A 17,366-nucleotide genomic window follows, 5' to 3' on the forward strand; every position below is an offset into this window, starting at 1 on the left:
CCAACTCCTTTTACTGTGCCCCGCTGTCCACAGACTCATGCCGTGTGCAGCATAAAATCAGATCAAGGTTGCTGACAGAATGATAGAAAAAGGCAATTATTGCCTGAGTTTCTTTTTAATAAAACTACAACAGTTTGTTTTGCTGCTCCCAGAACTCTGTGACCTGTATTAAAGCACATACGCTGTTACCACCAGTGGAGACAGGTTTCATCAGATCAGCCAGGACTGAAATCTTCAAGATTGTCAAATAAAGAGAAGTTTACCATGTGGTTATTAAAAACTTCTTTTAGGTGTCACCTCAAAAAAACATTAATTGTGCAAAAGACAATGTCAGCAAGCTCAAAAATCACTTCTAATGAGAAAAATGAAATTTAATGATATAAAAAAGAAACACAGGCAATAAAGTCCCAAAAAAAAGCCAACAGCATTACAAAGGGGGCATTGATTGGATGCCTATAGTCCAAAACTGATGCATATCTTAAAGGAGCAGTGTGTGGGATTTAGTGGCATCTAGTGGTGAGGATTGCAGCTTGCAACGAGCTGAAACTTCTCCCGTGTGCTAAGCTCGAACAAAACTGTTAGGATTCCTTTAGCGTTCATTCTTCAGGATGTTTTAACCACAAGTCGAATTATCCGCAGATGTCTCCTCCTCTCCAACAGACCAGGTGATTAAAACCAGCGAAAATACTGAATTTAGCAGTTTTCACATTACAAATCAGTGTTTCTCTTATGCTGTTAGTCTCCTTGCAGATGGGCCACTAGCCCAGCACCTGCTAATGTGTGCTCATGTTTTTTTCCTCTGATAATTAAAGATCCAGATATTCAGGAGGTTTTACCGGGTGTCGAATTATCCACAGAGGTCTCTTCCTCTCCAAAGCAAACTGACCCAGTGATTTATGACAGTAAAAACACTGAATAAAGCACTTTCACATCATAAATCAGTGCATCTCCAATGCTGTTTGGTATGTAGACGGGTGGCTTGCCCAACACATGCTCACCTCTTTTCTCTTACAGCTTAAGATCCAGATGTTCAGGAGATTTTCACTGGCAGCCAAAACATCCAGAGAATTGCTTTCCTCTCCAAAACAGACACAGTGATTCAAACTGGTAAAAAACACTGAATAAATCTGTTTCGCGTCGACAAAATCTGTGGTAACACTTTACTTTAAGGTATCTACCTAGGAGTGACATGACATTGTCATAACTATGACATGACACGGTCATGAACTTGTCATAAACATTATGTACATGTCATAAACATTCATGACTGCTGTCATTAAGTGTCATTTGGTTTTTGTAATAACAAGTTCATATTGTTTGGGTTGTCTTTGTCATGTTGTCAAGTTGACATTAAATTTGATTGGGATGTCCTTATAATAACAACTTGACATTAACAAGAAATGCACCTCTCTTTGTGTTTATGACAAGTTGACATAATGATTATTATTATTGTCATGACAAAGACATCTTTTGTTAATGTCATCCTGGTTTATGTCAAGTTGTCATAATAAGGACTTCCCAAACAAATTTAATGTCAAGTTACATTACAAAAATCAAATGACACTTAATGACAGCAGTAATAAACATTTATGACATGTACATAATGTTTATGACAAGTTAATGACAGTGTCATGTCACCCTTATGTAGATACCTTCAAGTAAAGTGTTACCAAATCTGTTTTACTTTGATACTGTTCACTGAGGAGGGACTGCTAACTGCGGTGGCTGACGTGAAAACGTGCATGGCCGTCTCTAGAGCCAGTGATGGGTTTGTCCATTCAAGGTTGCTGTGGACACATGGTGGTGCAACATGGTGAACTCTGTGGATGATGTCCTGCTCCCTATGTAGAAATAAACGGCTCATTCTAAGAGAACGAAAAAACAGATTTTCATGGTGATTATACACTGAAGAAAACATAGTTACTGTATTATGTTCCATTTCTGCCAGTATTTCCCCCTAAATCCTACACACTAGACCTTTAAGACACATGCTTGATTGTGATTATTCCATGGTTTAAGTTTTTCTTTTTCATTCTCCAAAATGTAATGTAATGCAAGACTAAAACATAAATGTACTTTCATCCTTAATTAGATACATGAGGAGCAGAGGGGCTTCATTTCCCCCACCACTTCCAAATGAAATCAGAGTTCAAAAACATTTAAGAGCCTTGAACATATTACGATACATCATGCATGTGTCGTGCTCCCAAATCCATTTACACTTTCCGAATACCAGATTGTCATAACAACACTCTCTCAGTATTCCTGTTTGTCAGATTGCCATAACAAGGATAATCACTCAGTGTTAATCTTCCAGTAAATTTCACCTTCAGCTGCTTCATTCTCAGTGACCCGGAAACATTAGCTTCATTAGTGGACATCCAAAAAAAAAAAACAAAAACAAAGGAAGCCGCTGCCAGTAACTCAAACACGCCAACATGTTCGACGGTAGAAGGACGAATTAATCCAAACAAATGTTTCCTATAAATGTGCAGTTGTCTTCCAACTCTGCCAAGGCAATCATTCTGCATCATTAAATTTCACTTTACTGGCAGTAGTGCTGTGAATTATTTTGTTACATTTTCTAGTCTTGTTAAATAGATTGGGGCACTATGAGAGGACAGAGCTGTGTGAGGGGACTGTTTCTGGTGCATATGCACACTCATGAAATTGAAGCACTTCTTTGTGCTAAAATGCCAAGCCTGTATGTGTTGAAGGATGTACTTTTTAACATTAGCGTGTATAATGTAGTGTGTAATATAATGCAACAGACGCACGCCATGCAGGCAATTTACATATTCATTCACCACAAAATGTAGAGGAGCTGGTTGGACAGTCTTATTGTACAGCACACACTTCCAAACGACATTAAGCCAGTCTTTGAATTTTAATGAGACACATTGCTGCAGAGGCAATAGCCTTGATAAACCTTATTTTAATTGGAAACATTTGTCTGGATTGTATCGTACAGTGTAATCATTACTCTTCATTTCAGTCATTAGTATGCCATCCCTTTACGTTTCCCAAAAAAGTCTTCACAGGCGTGGTGTGGTATTTACACTGACTTTAAATTTACACTTTAACAGCTCAATGTGCTCATTCTCTTTGCTCCTTTATCCATGGGAATGGTATAAATGCAAGTTTTGCCTATGAAAACAACATTTTCATATGCAAACTGAATGTGGACACCCCGCAGGAGCTGCTGTACACACTGTTATTCAAAGAGCCTCTCCCATTTCTAATCTTTTAATTTTACTGTTTGTTCACCAAACTGGAATGACGAGCAACTCAGCACTGCACGCTCTCATGTGATTAACGATGCAAAATGCAAAAAATATGACAGTGAGCAAACTGTGCTGACTTCACAATATGGTTATGATATTTTATCAACATTCCTCAACATGTCCTCAACACAGACTGTATAAAATAATGGCCGCAGCCACCATGATGTCACCCACTGGTTTGTGGACTCCTGTTTTGAAGAGTTTGGCATTTTTGCTGTTGCCATTTTGGATTTTTGAAGTCAGAAATAACCATATTTGGGTGGAGCGAACCCTAACACTAGCTGCTAGCTCGGGCAGCACAGTGCATTTACAGCTATAGTCAACTGTGATAATGCTAGTGCTAATTTTTGTTGCTCTGTCTCACTACAGAGACAGAGCTACTGGAGAGGCTGCCACTCATGTCGGCACCATCTTGAAAACAAATTGTAGGCTATGTCCTGGAAAACTTGAACATCCAGCTCCTTAAAGTGTCTTTAGTACAACCAAATGCTAAGATTAGCTTTTGCATGCTGCAGAAGCTAATGGGGATCCAATAAACAATAAACAATAAAATGCAAGCCTTTTTTTTAGGCGACCAAATTGTCACAATAAAACTTTCACGAGCTAAAAAACACAGAGATAGCAACAACTACGGCTCTGGGGTTACTCCATGGTTATATTACCTAACCAACATGTGGTAGCGCTATGGTAGCAACTTGTCAACGGATGGCACTTAAAGAAGCTACACCCGTAATCATGCATAACTTTAAGCCTTAATAACATTAAAACGAGTGAATTATACTCTCCTGTCCAGTTGTTAAAGGGGAAATTACCTACCAGGCTGTAAACAGGTTTAATTCTGCTGTTAAGTTGGGCATTTTAACATGGAGGTCTATGGAGATTGACTCACTTTTGGAGCCAGCCTCAAGTGGCCATTTGAGGAACTGCAGTTTTTGGCACTTCATTTTTCAGCTCTGAAACTTGTACCTCAATTACATGAGACTTAAGTCATGGAAGTTCATACTGTGATTGTGGATGTGATATCAGTGATTGATTTGAATGATTTCGGGGATTTTGTAAGGCAGTTAATGTCATTTTAACACATTTTTAACTCCTAGTATTTTTTTTATTTTACAGCACATATACACCTGTTGCAGCCAGGATAAAGGCAAACAAAGATAAGGTGAGTCATACAAAGGTTTTATCGTATACTCTTTTTAAACATGACTTTTGTTTGGCAGTGATGTATTCTGTTCCATCTTCCATCAAAACCAAGGTTTGGATGAAGACTTAATATACCCATATGCACACTACATGGCCAAAAGTATGTGGACACTCTAACTTTCCACTTAGATGTGATAATTGAACATCTCATCACAAAACAATTAATTACTGTATACTGACTCCAGTGTGCCAGTCTAGTGATGGAAAGTAACTAAGTACATTTACCCAAGCACTCCACTTACATATTTGAGGTACTTGTACTTTGAGTATTTTAATTTTATGTGACTTTATACTTTTACTTTGCATCATTACATTTATTTGACAGCTTCAGTTACTAGGGACTCTTCAGATTAAGGTTTTATGTACATTTTGTATGTTTACTCATAGTCTAATCAGTAATGCATAAAAAATTGGACAAATTACACCATTAAGTAATTATCTCCAATAATACCATGTATTATTAATATTGCTTGTTTAGGTATACTACGTAGACCTACTTTTACTTTTGCTACTTTTGACATTTCGCAGGTAATACTTTTGTACTTGAGTAACATTTCTGAATGCAGGACTTCTACTTGTAATGGTGCTGCCCATTTTTACACTGTGGTGTTTCTACTTTTACCTGAGCAGAGGATCTGAGACTTCCACCTCAGCGTTTCTCAACACATTCTCACTCCAAACTCGTCAAATACCAACGCTCGATCATTGGCCCTACATGTCAAACTATGACGCATGACACTAAGTACCCTCCAGCATCAGTTTTGGACACTTAGGGACGACATGCCAATTTCTGCTCATTATATACATTGTGTCCTTTCAAAATAAACTTCTGTTTTCATGTTGCTATTACAACTGGATTGACTTTTGGATTCTGGTCCAGGTCTAACAGGAGAAAGTCAAAGTTTGTTTGACCCATCCACCTCCCCTCCTGCCTGCTCTATGCAGACTTTCTTTATACTATAGTAGTGGCCCCAGCTTTCACAAAATGCCTCTAAAGGGTGCTTTGGTGCACTGGTGTCTGATGCCAAAGGGGCCACTGACCAAGCGTCTGTTTTTGACGAGATGGGAGTGAGGCCCGGTTGGTTTTTCACTTTGACAAGTGTTATATTGCTGCACAGCCGTGGCATATTTTAGTAAGAGTCATCATATGGTTGTGGGAAGTGTTATCAGCCAGTGACATATTGTTGCAGTCTGCCATATGCTGGTCAAACAACAGCAACATACCATTAGTTTAAGTGATATACAGCTAAGAACTGGCATGTAAAAAACAAGAGTGGTACAACACTGGTATATGCAGGTGAAAAATGCTATCTGCCAGTCAGCAGGAGTGACATACCTATTTTAAGTGCCATTAGTCACTACAACAGCAGCGGAACAGTGACATAGTACTTTCCATCAGCATATAGAGGCATACCATTAGAGCACTTTTCAGTCTCTGCCATGCTGTAGCATTATGGTTTTATAAATAACTTTTTGTCATATTTGCTGAAGCTTTCACTCCATCTAGACATTAGTGCATGAGACAGATAGTCAAAAAAAAGCATAATGGCATTGCTAGAATCTATCCTACATAACAAAAACAACCAATCAGAGCTGAGGAGTCTCTAACGCAGCTGCCAGTCATGTCAGTCACTGCTTATGAACTGCAGTCAAACTGTCAAACTAGGCAGCGCTGATCAACTATGGATGAATATTCTGTTACTGCATTGCCTATTTCTCACCCCAAATGTTTTCAGAAACATATTTGATTGAATGAGAAAGTTTGGGACCCAGTAGCCATGTTGGAAACAGTCAAGCTGAAACGGAGCACTGCCCACTGGCCACTCTCATAATTCCTAAGCGGCCAAACCCAAGCCATTGGTAACAGCCCCAGACCAAAGCTCCCCAGAGTATGCTACTTTTGGCTGTGTAGTGTGTAAGGCTTATGTTGAATATTCCTTCTCCTTGTTGTGTCTTCTCTAATGCAGTTTTTTTTTTGTAACTTCAAAATCTTTTCTTACTTCTTCTTTGAGTGAATTGCAAAGAGCTCCAAAATTCTTATAACTCTGTTGCAGGTGTTGATTTACAGTCCAACATTTTTCAAATACGTCTATGAGTCTTGGCTCGAGGGTCATGGACGATATCCCTCCACTGGCTTCCTCAGCTTACTGCTCGCTATCCACATATGTGATGAGGTGAGTTCAACCACTGTCTCAGGGACATGCGATTAAAATTCCTCAGTAAGATGGAAAACCTGTTCAAGGACAAGTACACGGCGCTCTCAAAAAGCTGTTGTGTGTTTTAAAAGATGCATAAGTGCTTGTGTGGATGATGTTTTACATGGTGCTTTTGTTCCTCCTCTGCATCCAGGTCAGTGTGTTTGGATTCGGTGCTGACCAGTACGGAAACTGGCACCACTACTGGGAGGAGAACCATTTGGCCGGAGCCTTTCGACATACGGGAGTCCATGATGGAGATTACGAATATAATGTCACCCTGCTGCTGGCAGACAAGCACAAAATCCGAATGTTTCGAGGCAGATGATACCGAGCCCATATGTGCAGCGGAATGACCACCAAATGAACCTCAGCAGCCTTTCACTGTTTATTTTTCCACCGCCTCACGCTGGAAGAACGCTTTTGTCATGATTCCCAAAGACATTCTCACATGAACTCTTCTGGTCTGTCCAGTTTCTCTTTCTTCACTTAACACAGTGTGTAAGAAATGCCACCGCTATTGACAAACCAACAGAGCTTCCGTCTCTGTGTGCTGAGACACAGGCAACGACAGACCATCAGTAAGACAAAAGCAACACTGCCATTTGTTTGAGTAATCCCCACTGAAATTTGTCTGGGAGTGAACAGACAAGACAAAGACGTCTTGTCAACAAGCATGCTATACATAAACAGCTTTAGTACTCTTGTATAGTATGTGTATAGTCTTTATGTTCTTTTTTTATGAATGGCTAGCATTGTGGCCACCTTAAGCTTTGTATGGTTATGGTCACCGACAATAAATACGCTCTGCTGACAGCAGGAGACAAAGTGCCATGATTGATCTGTTGATGTATAGACGTGACAAGGAAGTATAATGGAAACTGTTTTCGTCCAAACTGACAGATAACAAACATAAAAGAATCCAGACTCTGCTCTAAATAACTATAGCTGTATAACTTTCCATTGTAAAGGCAGATATGAGAATCAGCTCTTTTTCCATCACACTGACCAATTCTGACCAAATTCTCATGAACTACTTGCACTATAAGAACTACTTGCATCTTGCTTGTCTGATTACAGCTGGTAAAATATAGTTTGACATAGCCCAACATATCCTCATACAACAGTTCGTATGTTATCAAACAAAGTAGTGCCCACGAATTATGTATGTGACATAAAGTTACGTACCTAACCTTAAGTTACTTAGGTTGGGTTTAGGCAAGTAAAGCAACATATCCTCATACAACATTTCGTATCATGTCCTACAGATCAGCGGCCCACAAATTACATGACAATCTTAACTTAAAGTTAGGTAATTAACGTAACGTTACGACAACACATTCTCACTCCAACCTCGTCACATATCGACGTTCGGATATGGACTTTCTAGGTTGAGATATGAAGTGCAAGGTACCCTGGGTGTGTTGTTGTTGTTGGCGTCCTAGGACGTTGTGTCAACTTCAGCCTGATACATGCATTGTCTGTTACATGCAAAATAAATGCACTACATCAGTACAATACCGCGAATTGACGTTTTTTTCCTTTAACAACGTAGCCACACACACACATGCACATGGTTGGGTTCAGTAAAAAAAAAAACGTGGTTTGGCTTTACAACCAAACAGGAAGTGAACACCGGCCTCCCGGGTGAATGTCAGTGGTTAATGGATCCATCCACCACGCTTCCCACCCACCCTACTCTGACCTTTTGCCCCTTAACTTTCGTTTTTGTCCCACCACGCTTCCCCCTGACGCCGCTGGGCCATTAAACAATAACGGCAACCACCCGTGTATCATGCGAACGTGAAAGGATGGCTTTTTTTTGTCAGTGTCTGACGCCGGAGGTCACTGGACAAGCGCTGGTTTTGATGACTTTGGGGTGAGACTGGCTTGGCTATGGAGGTTAGCTTTAGGCAAGTAAAGTTACTGTGGTTAGGTTTAGGAAAAGCGAGGATGCCCACACAGTTCCGAACATCGGCCTTCTGGGGAAAGTCCTGTGTTTTGAGAACCATCCACCACTCCAACCTGCCTCCCAGCTGGATCACTTGGAACTGTCTCTTTCTTTACTCCTGTCAGCGCACTCGATATGTAATCACAGCCATCCAAAAAACATGGGTGATGTAAAAAAATTACTGGCATATCATTACATGGAATATGTACGAATTCTGGTGCTTTACCTTTCGTAGGAAACATACAAACAGTGCATGAGAACAGCCTGAGTAAAGTTACATAGGTTAGGTTTAGGAAAAAACATGGTTCTGAATACCAGTCTCCTGAGGGAAAGTCCTGTGTTTATTTGGCCCATCCACCCCCCCAATCTTCCTTCTTATGAGGAATTACATTCTTTATTCTACTTCCTTCTTTGCTTCCTACAGCGCAACCAACTGAAAATCCCCCCATGTACAGTACCAAATGTGTAGGAGAACTACAGTGGCTAATGTGAAAACACTCATGGCCCTATCTAGAGCCAGTCTGATTCTTAGTTTATGTGATTATACACTAAAGAAAACATTGTTGTGATTATATTTATGCCTTAAATCCTACACAACGGACCTTGAAATTAATTCAGAATCAGACCCACAGAATATATTGTACTACCCATGGGGCTGTAGCCAAGGTTTTAGAAGTCAGTTCAAGTCTCCCAAACATATGGCCAACTTCACTTTTGTAGTCAAGTTTTGACCACAGAAATAAAATCAGTAAAGTTATTTCGCTTTGTCATATTTCTTTTATGCATTGATTTGTTAAGTTATATTTCCTTTGAATTTTATTTCTTAACATGATATTCAGTATGATGTTTCAAAGCCCTCTCCACACCACCAGAAATAAAATTCTGGTTATGACATACTAAATACTATTAATATTTGTCAATTTTTTATATATTAAGTAAAAAAAAATCTGAAATTAGTCCCCAAAACAGAAACTGTGCACATTTATAGCCATGCTTGCAGTATCACTTGGTTGCTCACCCCACCACTTTGGTCCAGACTAACGCATGGATTGATAGAGATAAAGAAGATAAATCTCAGTAACTTTCCTGACCTCTGATGTTCGCTCTTGTCCCACCAGCAGATTGACGTTTGTAGTTTTGACTGCGATATGTCAACAACTACTGGATGGACTGCAGTGAAATCTGGTGCAGAGTCCTGTCCTCCTTGGGTTGAATTGCAATTTAACTTGTCCAATACTTCAGTAGCAATCAAGCATCTGCAAAACTATTGACATTCACATCAGCCTGTATTTGTATTTTGTCCTAATGAGCAAATATTAGAAAACCACTGTGCTTATAAGTACAGCCTCTTGGTCTTCTTTCAGATTGTAGAATTTAAGATTTCTCATCAAAATTCCCCAGAAAAAAACAGAGGTCATGATCTCACCGCCCACAGTACGGCCCGAAATACCCGTGACCTGGTAGCTTCCAGTGGTAGTACTACACGCAAACTGCGGCTGCAGCTATCAGCGCAGTGCTGGGGCAGTGTCAAAGGTCACACCACAACTGTTCAAGAAATCTCGGATCGCAGATTATTATTTTTTGAACTACATGGCTCATTACAAAGTGAGCAGTCATTAATGAGAGAACACATCCACTGGCACTAGACCTGCAGCAAGAAGTGTTGTGTTGTGGTAAAAGCCATCAATACGGTTTTCATGCCACAGTGTTATGAAAAAATGATGCAAGTTTGAAGTGAAACACAAACACCAGGTTCTTGAAGTTGTTGTTGAAGTTGTAGACGTTCATCATGCATCATTGAAACCTGATGTATTTACAGGGGTGCCTTATCAGTGAACATTAATGTGACATATACATGTGAATAACAAGGTGTTAAGTGCCTTTAATGGGAGATTTTAAGACTTGATTTTTACCATCAAATTGTACTGTGTTGTAATTATTAACATCCGTATTATTAAATGTGTCAGCAACCTTTATAAGTTTATGTTCTTGTTGTGTGTACAGTGTCAATTTAAAGGATCATATGCATGATACATACAGTATAATCATCTGAAGTGATGAGATGTTTTGTACACACCAGAGAAGAAACTGTTGGGCATATACATGTGGGCGACATCCCTGGCTCTGGTCTCTGCAGTTTTGATGACACACAGCTGCCCAAGCTTGAAATTATTAGCTGCATTTGCTGAACTTGTTGTAGATGTGCGAATGCTTTATGACCCCGCGTTATCATTTTCATCAACAAATCTCTGATCTGAAACACCCTAAGTGTTATTTCAGATTGGCCAGGAATAGAGCTTGCTGGTGCTTATGTGATAGGCTATGATTTGCTCCATGTGCCTTGAAACGTAATGGGACATTTGCCCGGTCATGGTCTTTTTTTTTTTCCTCCTCTCCATGTGAGAGCGTGCTGATAAGAGGCAAAACCACAATGTTTGCTCAATTCAAATTTGCCAGCCACTTTGAAGACAACAGTGGTGTGCATGTGTTCTGCAGGGGACACTGTCACCTAGTGGACAAGTACATGAATCAGCATCAACATCACTGGATTCGTCCATTATGAGTCAAATGTGACACTTTTAAAACTGTGTTCAAACATGACTACAGAGTCCGTCACTCACCTGTGTGTGATCCCCATCTTGTTGAGGTTTTACTGGTTGAGAAGTTATATAAGACCCATTAAAGCAAGAATCTAATTTCTATGTTTGCTGTGTATTTTTCCGAGTATGAAGAGGTCATTAATATTGACTTGTGTGGGAGAGCTGGATAATGAAAAACTTGCATTATTCAGTTATTCAGTTATCAGTGCACAGTACAGAAACACACAGCTGGAGTTTTTTTTTTCTGAAAAGTGTGAAAGGACAAAGAGGTTAATTGATTATAAATTATTCACAGTTTTATGCACATTTGTGTGGGAGGCTATAATATAGACAGATAGTTTGCACGGACTGGTGACTGCAGACTCAATATTGCAAGCTGAGGTCAGTGTAAATGATTTAATTAGACAAAGGAAAATGTGGATAATTATAAATAAAATATTTTAAAGAGAAATAGATTTCATTGGTTCTAGCAGCAAAATAATTGTTTCCAAAAAACATCCAGATTTCTTTTGAACATTGAATTTATTTCCCTTTCCGCTGTTGGGAAGGTTGTGCGTTCCCTCATAGATATTCATTTCATCTCTCTCATTTAAATTGTTTTCATTTAAAGTATGAAATCAGAAACATGCTCATTTGTCAGCTTTAATTAGTGAGGGGGTGTTTATCTTAGTGCCCCTCTCTATGTGGTATGTTTAATCCACCATTACACACCACAACTAACAGACTTATAATAAAAATGTATGAATGCCAGAAGGCTTCCGTGGTTATTATCTCTTCTCTCCATTTCATATTCAAGAAAAGCTGTAATAATCTATGTGTATTAAACACACAATGTGATGCTATCAGAATGTAACTAATGAATGGTAAACTGCGCTTCAGCAGGATGTTTGATTTTGTTTTAATTGTATGCTTAAATGAGATTAAAAACCTAAGCTACAGTTGTTATCCCTGAGGACTTGGCCCCGAGTGCTGCGACGTGTTTTTTTGTTTCCTGCTTTTTTCTTGTTCATTATAAAGCAGCTCAGCGTCTCACAGCTTGACTTCACAGTGCAGTGCAGCTGTTTGGTGGCTGCTGTGGGACAAACATGTTCATTTTCACAAATTAGAATAATTATAGTGGCTGTTGAATCAGCAACCATTATTCTGTTGTTTTTTTTTTATTGGTGCAAAAACAAAATCAAGTGTAAATAGTGACGACACAGACATAACAATGAGAGGAAGGGGAGCAGACGAAGAAAGAAGACAAGGTGATGTGCAGAATTTAACACTGTGTACACACACACACACACACACACACACACACACACACGTGTATGACTGTAAATAAAAAAATAAAATATATAATAATATAATAATAATAATATATAATAAACAAATATGAATAAATAAATAAATAGGCAGTAATAGTAAGGACGAAATGAAAAATACTAAATGCTAAATAAATAAATGGATAGTTTGATATTTAGATGTGACAGCTTTATTATTATGTTATATATATTACAATATGGAGGGTCCTAGCAGGGATGTTGAGGTGGGGCATTGATGTCACTGCCAGCATATAGAAAATAACAAACAACAGATAAAAAGGGTAAACTAATCGTCAGAATGATTCTAATAATATCCTGTCACGGCAGTTAAATTTGGGGAATTTTGATAAATTTGGGCTGCTTGCCTATGTGTTTGATTTTAAGTAAATGAATAATGAAAATGATGATGACTAATAATTCTCCTCATTATAATTCTCCTTATTAAAACTCTTATTATTCTTATTGTTATTATTATTAAAAGACATACATTTTTTATAAATGAGTTAATTAATAAAACAGCTGGGTGATAATAGTAAGGAAGGAATACAAAATAATAAAATAAATGCACAGTTTGATATTTAGATGTGACAGCTATTATTATAATATGGAGGGTCCTGGCAGGAATGCGGAGGAGGGGCATTGATGTCACTGACAGTAGAAAATAACAAACAACTGATTAAAACAATAAAATAATTGTCAGAATAATTCTAATCATATCTTGTAGAGACAGTTAAATGTGGAGACATTTGTTAAATATGGTGTGCTTGGCTATGTGTATGTAAATAAATAAATAATGATGATGATGATGATGATACAAGTGGTAGTAGTACAAGAAATACATATTTTTAAATAAATTAATAAATAAAACAGCACAAAGTGAAAAATAGTAAAATAAATGCACAGTTTGATAATAGATGTATAACCTATTATTATAATATGGAAGGTTCTGGCAGGGACGCAGATATGGGAGCACTGATTTTACTGACAGTATGGGGAGGCTGTTACCCAGGTAAGGATATGTGTGTGTGTGTGTGTGTGTGTGTGTGTGTGTGTGTGTGTGTGTGTGTGTGTGTGTGTATTGGTTTGGGTTAAACAGGTAGGCACCTTTATGGCTGTTTAGAGTGTAAATGCTTTTAATTATGCACCTACAGCTTGGCATATTTATCACCCTGTTGTTCCACTTTTAAGGATCATTTATTGTTATTGTTGTTTGTTGTTTTGTATGATTTCATTTCTGTTTTAATTGATATGCATGATGGCTCTTTGTTTGCTTATTGACTGTTTTTAATGTCTTTGTTCACGCTCGGCATCACAGAAAATGAGGTTCTCCCTCAATTGATTTCCCGAGTCTTAAATAAAGGTTTGAATGAATGAATGAAAGTGATATTGCTGCTGGAGCCCAACATCTGTGCAATGACTCTTTGGTTGTTTTTTTTAATATTTGCCTGCCACTCCGATGTTATGTCCAGTGTTATTTCTGTCTTTCCACTTCATTTTAATTCTTTATAACTTAAAAAAAATCATTCAACTTGGTATCTATAGCTTTGTCCATTGCAAACAGCACAAAATTAATTTAAACATCACAACTCATGATGATGACATGAATGTGACATTAAAGACTATGGAGTCCTGTTGACCCTCACTGTATTTATAACACAGCCTTATGCACTGTACGGGTTACATTAAGATTTAAAACTGTTCAGCTGCAAATGATCTTTGTATGAATTTATAATAATGACATGTAAAGGTAATGAGATATATTCATATCTCAGCTGGTGTACAGGAGCACACTCCATTCAAAATTTAAAATGCTCAGTGCTGCACATTGATCAGCTCCTGCTGAGCACATAATGATGATATTTATGATTCTTGAGTTTGATGATACATATTTATCTTTACAGGCTGTGGAGTTCAAATCAGTGACTGTATTTATAGTCTATTTTAAGATACACAGTATGGCACACTCATCAATCATATGAGCACATCTTGTAATGAAAGCATTTATAGTTTATGAGATATAAGATAGATCTGAACTTGCTGGAACCTCATTAGTTCCTATTTCCATTTATACAGTATAATGCCATCTGAGTAATTATAAGTTGTGCATTGGATCACAGCCTATAGTCTCACTCAGCCTGAGAAATCTCTTATTATACACACAATGCAAACTCTATTGGAGTTAGTCTGAGGACATATAAGCTCATAATTAAAGACCGTGTGATGCAGTGCATGGAGTCTGTCAGACTTGCAGCCATTCAAATGACCTAAAGCTCAGTACTGCTAAATATAAATGCATTCATGCAGTCCATGCTGCTACCACCACCTCTGTACAGTTTAATTTACTCAGTGAGGCCCTCTGATCTAATGTTGACTTTAATGTCAGCCATAAAATGCATGCAAGTGCTAAAGAGCCTAATTACCTCCTGCCTGTAACTTAGTGCGTTACACAGCACTGACTTTCAGATTTTACAAGCCTCATAATCATAAGACCTGAATGAAGAATTTTACTCAAGAAGACAAGTGAGATCAACATATGATATGATAAAAAGTAAAAGTGTTCAGTATGCAGAATTACCCCTTTGGGGTTGTTACGTCATCATATATAACATTATTGCATCATGATTATTGAGATGATTGTGATGGTGTAACAGGTGGGAATTCTTAGGTAATTAAATAGGTTTAATATGTTTGTGTGTGAACTCATAACTAGATATGCAAAGCAAGGAGTACCTGGATGAATAAATGTGGTGGTTTGAAAAATACAGTGTATACCTTTGAGGTGTGTTGGAGCAGGAGTCCAGGACTTTATATGAAAAACTGTAGCAGAAAAATCAAGGCAATCAGCATGATATGTTTTGTATGATATGATATAAGTAGTCCATACTCACTGAGTGCACAGTTGCCCATGCACAGTTTCACATGGTGTGTGTTTGGGATACAGGTCATAGGAAATTGCAGATTAGATAGTCAACTGAACCCATTAAGAAGAGCAATGTATTCAGACAGAGTGTTTGAAAAATATGGGACAGACAGAATGACACACTGACAGTTTCCGTGATTATGTACAGCATACCATACCATGACTTAGTCATACCAAAAATTAGGAAAACAACAACAACATTGGTCCACAGGGGGAGCCACAGCGATCAGTTGCATTTTAGCCATGTTGAAGCATTTTTCTGTTGTTATAGCGCCACCCAGTTGCCAATTAGAGTTAAATTTCTCCAGTCACCTTGAGGCGTCCTGTTCTACATATCTACCAAGTTTAGTAAAAATCCATATGGCGGTTAGGCCTAGATAAGAAATGAGCTCTCTAGCGCCCCCATTTTGTTTGATGGGCTCAATAATGGAGGGGTCCCCTCAGATTATGTGTGGTCATATGCCTACAAAGTTGCGTGGTGATGGGTGAAACCCTTGAGATGTTATACACCTTTATGTGATGAGCCACGCCCTCCACAATATTCATTGCCTTATAGAAGCTCAGTTTTAGGAAGTTTTCCAACTTTTGCCAAGAGGGAACTTTAGATATTGCTCCCTAGATTATGTTCACCCAGTTTCATGCAGATCGCTCAAAGAAGAGATCCATTTGAAGTGTTTTTCAAAAAATTCAAAATGGCGGAAAATCTATATAAGCGGAAGTTATGGGTTCTTGAGGCAAATGTGTTCCTCATGAGGAGAGGCATCTCTGTGCAAAGTTTCATGTCTCTACGACATACGGGGCATGAGATATGCCCATTCAAAGTTTGACATTTCAATCGGTTGCTATAGCGCCCCCCTTTGGCCAATTGATGTAATATTGCTTCATTGGCATCCTCCCATGACCCTCTACCACTGTGCCAAATTTCACATGGATTGACCAAGTCAGTGAGGAGAAAAACATGGAACAGACACACACACAGAGTTTTCATCATTATATAGTATGATATAATATAATATAATATAATATAATATAATATAATATAAAACAGCAGGACAAAATGGCTTCTGGCCACTGCCTGCTCCCTCAATACTGGACCAATTTCAAAAACTGTTGTTCACATCAGTCTCTTTGACCAATTTACACAGGGAAACCAGACTGAAAATACATACTATGTATTAGGAAATATTAAATCTTTTTCTGGCATACTAAATACTATAGTAGTATGGGTATTTGAACGATCACCTCTGTTTCAAAAAACCAAGATGGCAGCAGCAGTAGTGCTGAACTTGAGGCTTCAGAATGAGAGTCCGCAAACCAGTAGTAATAATGGCAATTTGCTACATTTATTTATGATTAGAGTTATATTTTGAAACTGTTTTGGATGGTGGTAGCATCAAGCTTTTTTTTAATTTATTGATGTTATTTATATTTTATATATATTATCATTTATAGCATCAGTTTAATCCAATTTCAATTTTCACCTCCTGTGCTTTTTATATATTTCCCAGCATTCCTTACTTAATACAGTCTGCACTTTTTACTTTTAAGCACCTTCTAAAAAAGAAAAAAAAGCTGTCTATGCTTGTGTTATGCAAAAAGCTACTGGCTGCTTTAGTTTCTTTCAAAGGAGAAAAAACCTCAAGTGACGGAGTAAATAAAAAGGCAGAGTGTGATCTGTGATGAGAGGAACTATGTGTTGTGCTGTGTTGTGACAAACACTGACATATCTCGCTGCATCTATCGCGCTGACACTATTTTCTTTCAAGCAGATGTTGCATTTTGAATGAATCAGTGAATCAAAATCTTGGAGTTTGCATTTAATTTTTTTTTTTAAAGAACTTTGTCGTGATGTCTTCACATGTGTTACACTGTGGCAGGAATTGTTGCTCTGTCTCCACCTGTCTCT

General features: G+C 38.2%; 1 protein-coding gene across 1 annotated transcript in view; it reads left to right on the forward strand.

The window, feature by feature from the left end:
- Positions 1 to 11,559, forward strand: part of LOC125904594 (CMP-N-acetylneuraminate-beta-galactosamide-alpha-2,3-sialyltransferase 1-like) — a 112,773-nt gene extending 101,214 nt beyond the window's left edge. Inside the window, exons 5-7 of the mRNA XM_049602112.1 lie at positions 4,401 to 4,446; positions 6,542 to 6,661; positions 6,837 to 11,559. Coding sequence (XP_049458069.1) covers positions 4,401 to 4,446; positions 6,542 to 6,661; positions 6,837 to 7,010 — 340 coding nt within the window. The 3' untranslated portion in view covers positions 7,011 to 11,559. The remainder of the gene's footprint in view (positions 1 to 4,400; positions 4,447 to 6,541; positions 6,662 to 6,836) is intronic.
- The last annotated feature ends 5,807 nt before the right edge of the window (positions 11,560 to 17,366 follow it).

The sequence above is a fragment of the Epinephelus fuscoguttatus genome, linkage group LG17, assembly GCF_011397635.1.
Source record: "Epinephelus fuscoguttatus linkage group LG17, E.fuscoguttatus.final_Chr_v1".
NCBI classification, from domain to species: domain Eukaryota; kingdom Metazoa; phylum Chordata; class Actinopteri; order Perciformes; family Serranidae; genus Epinephelus; species Epinephelus fuscoguttatus.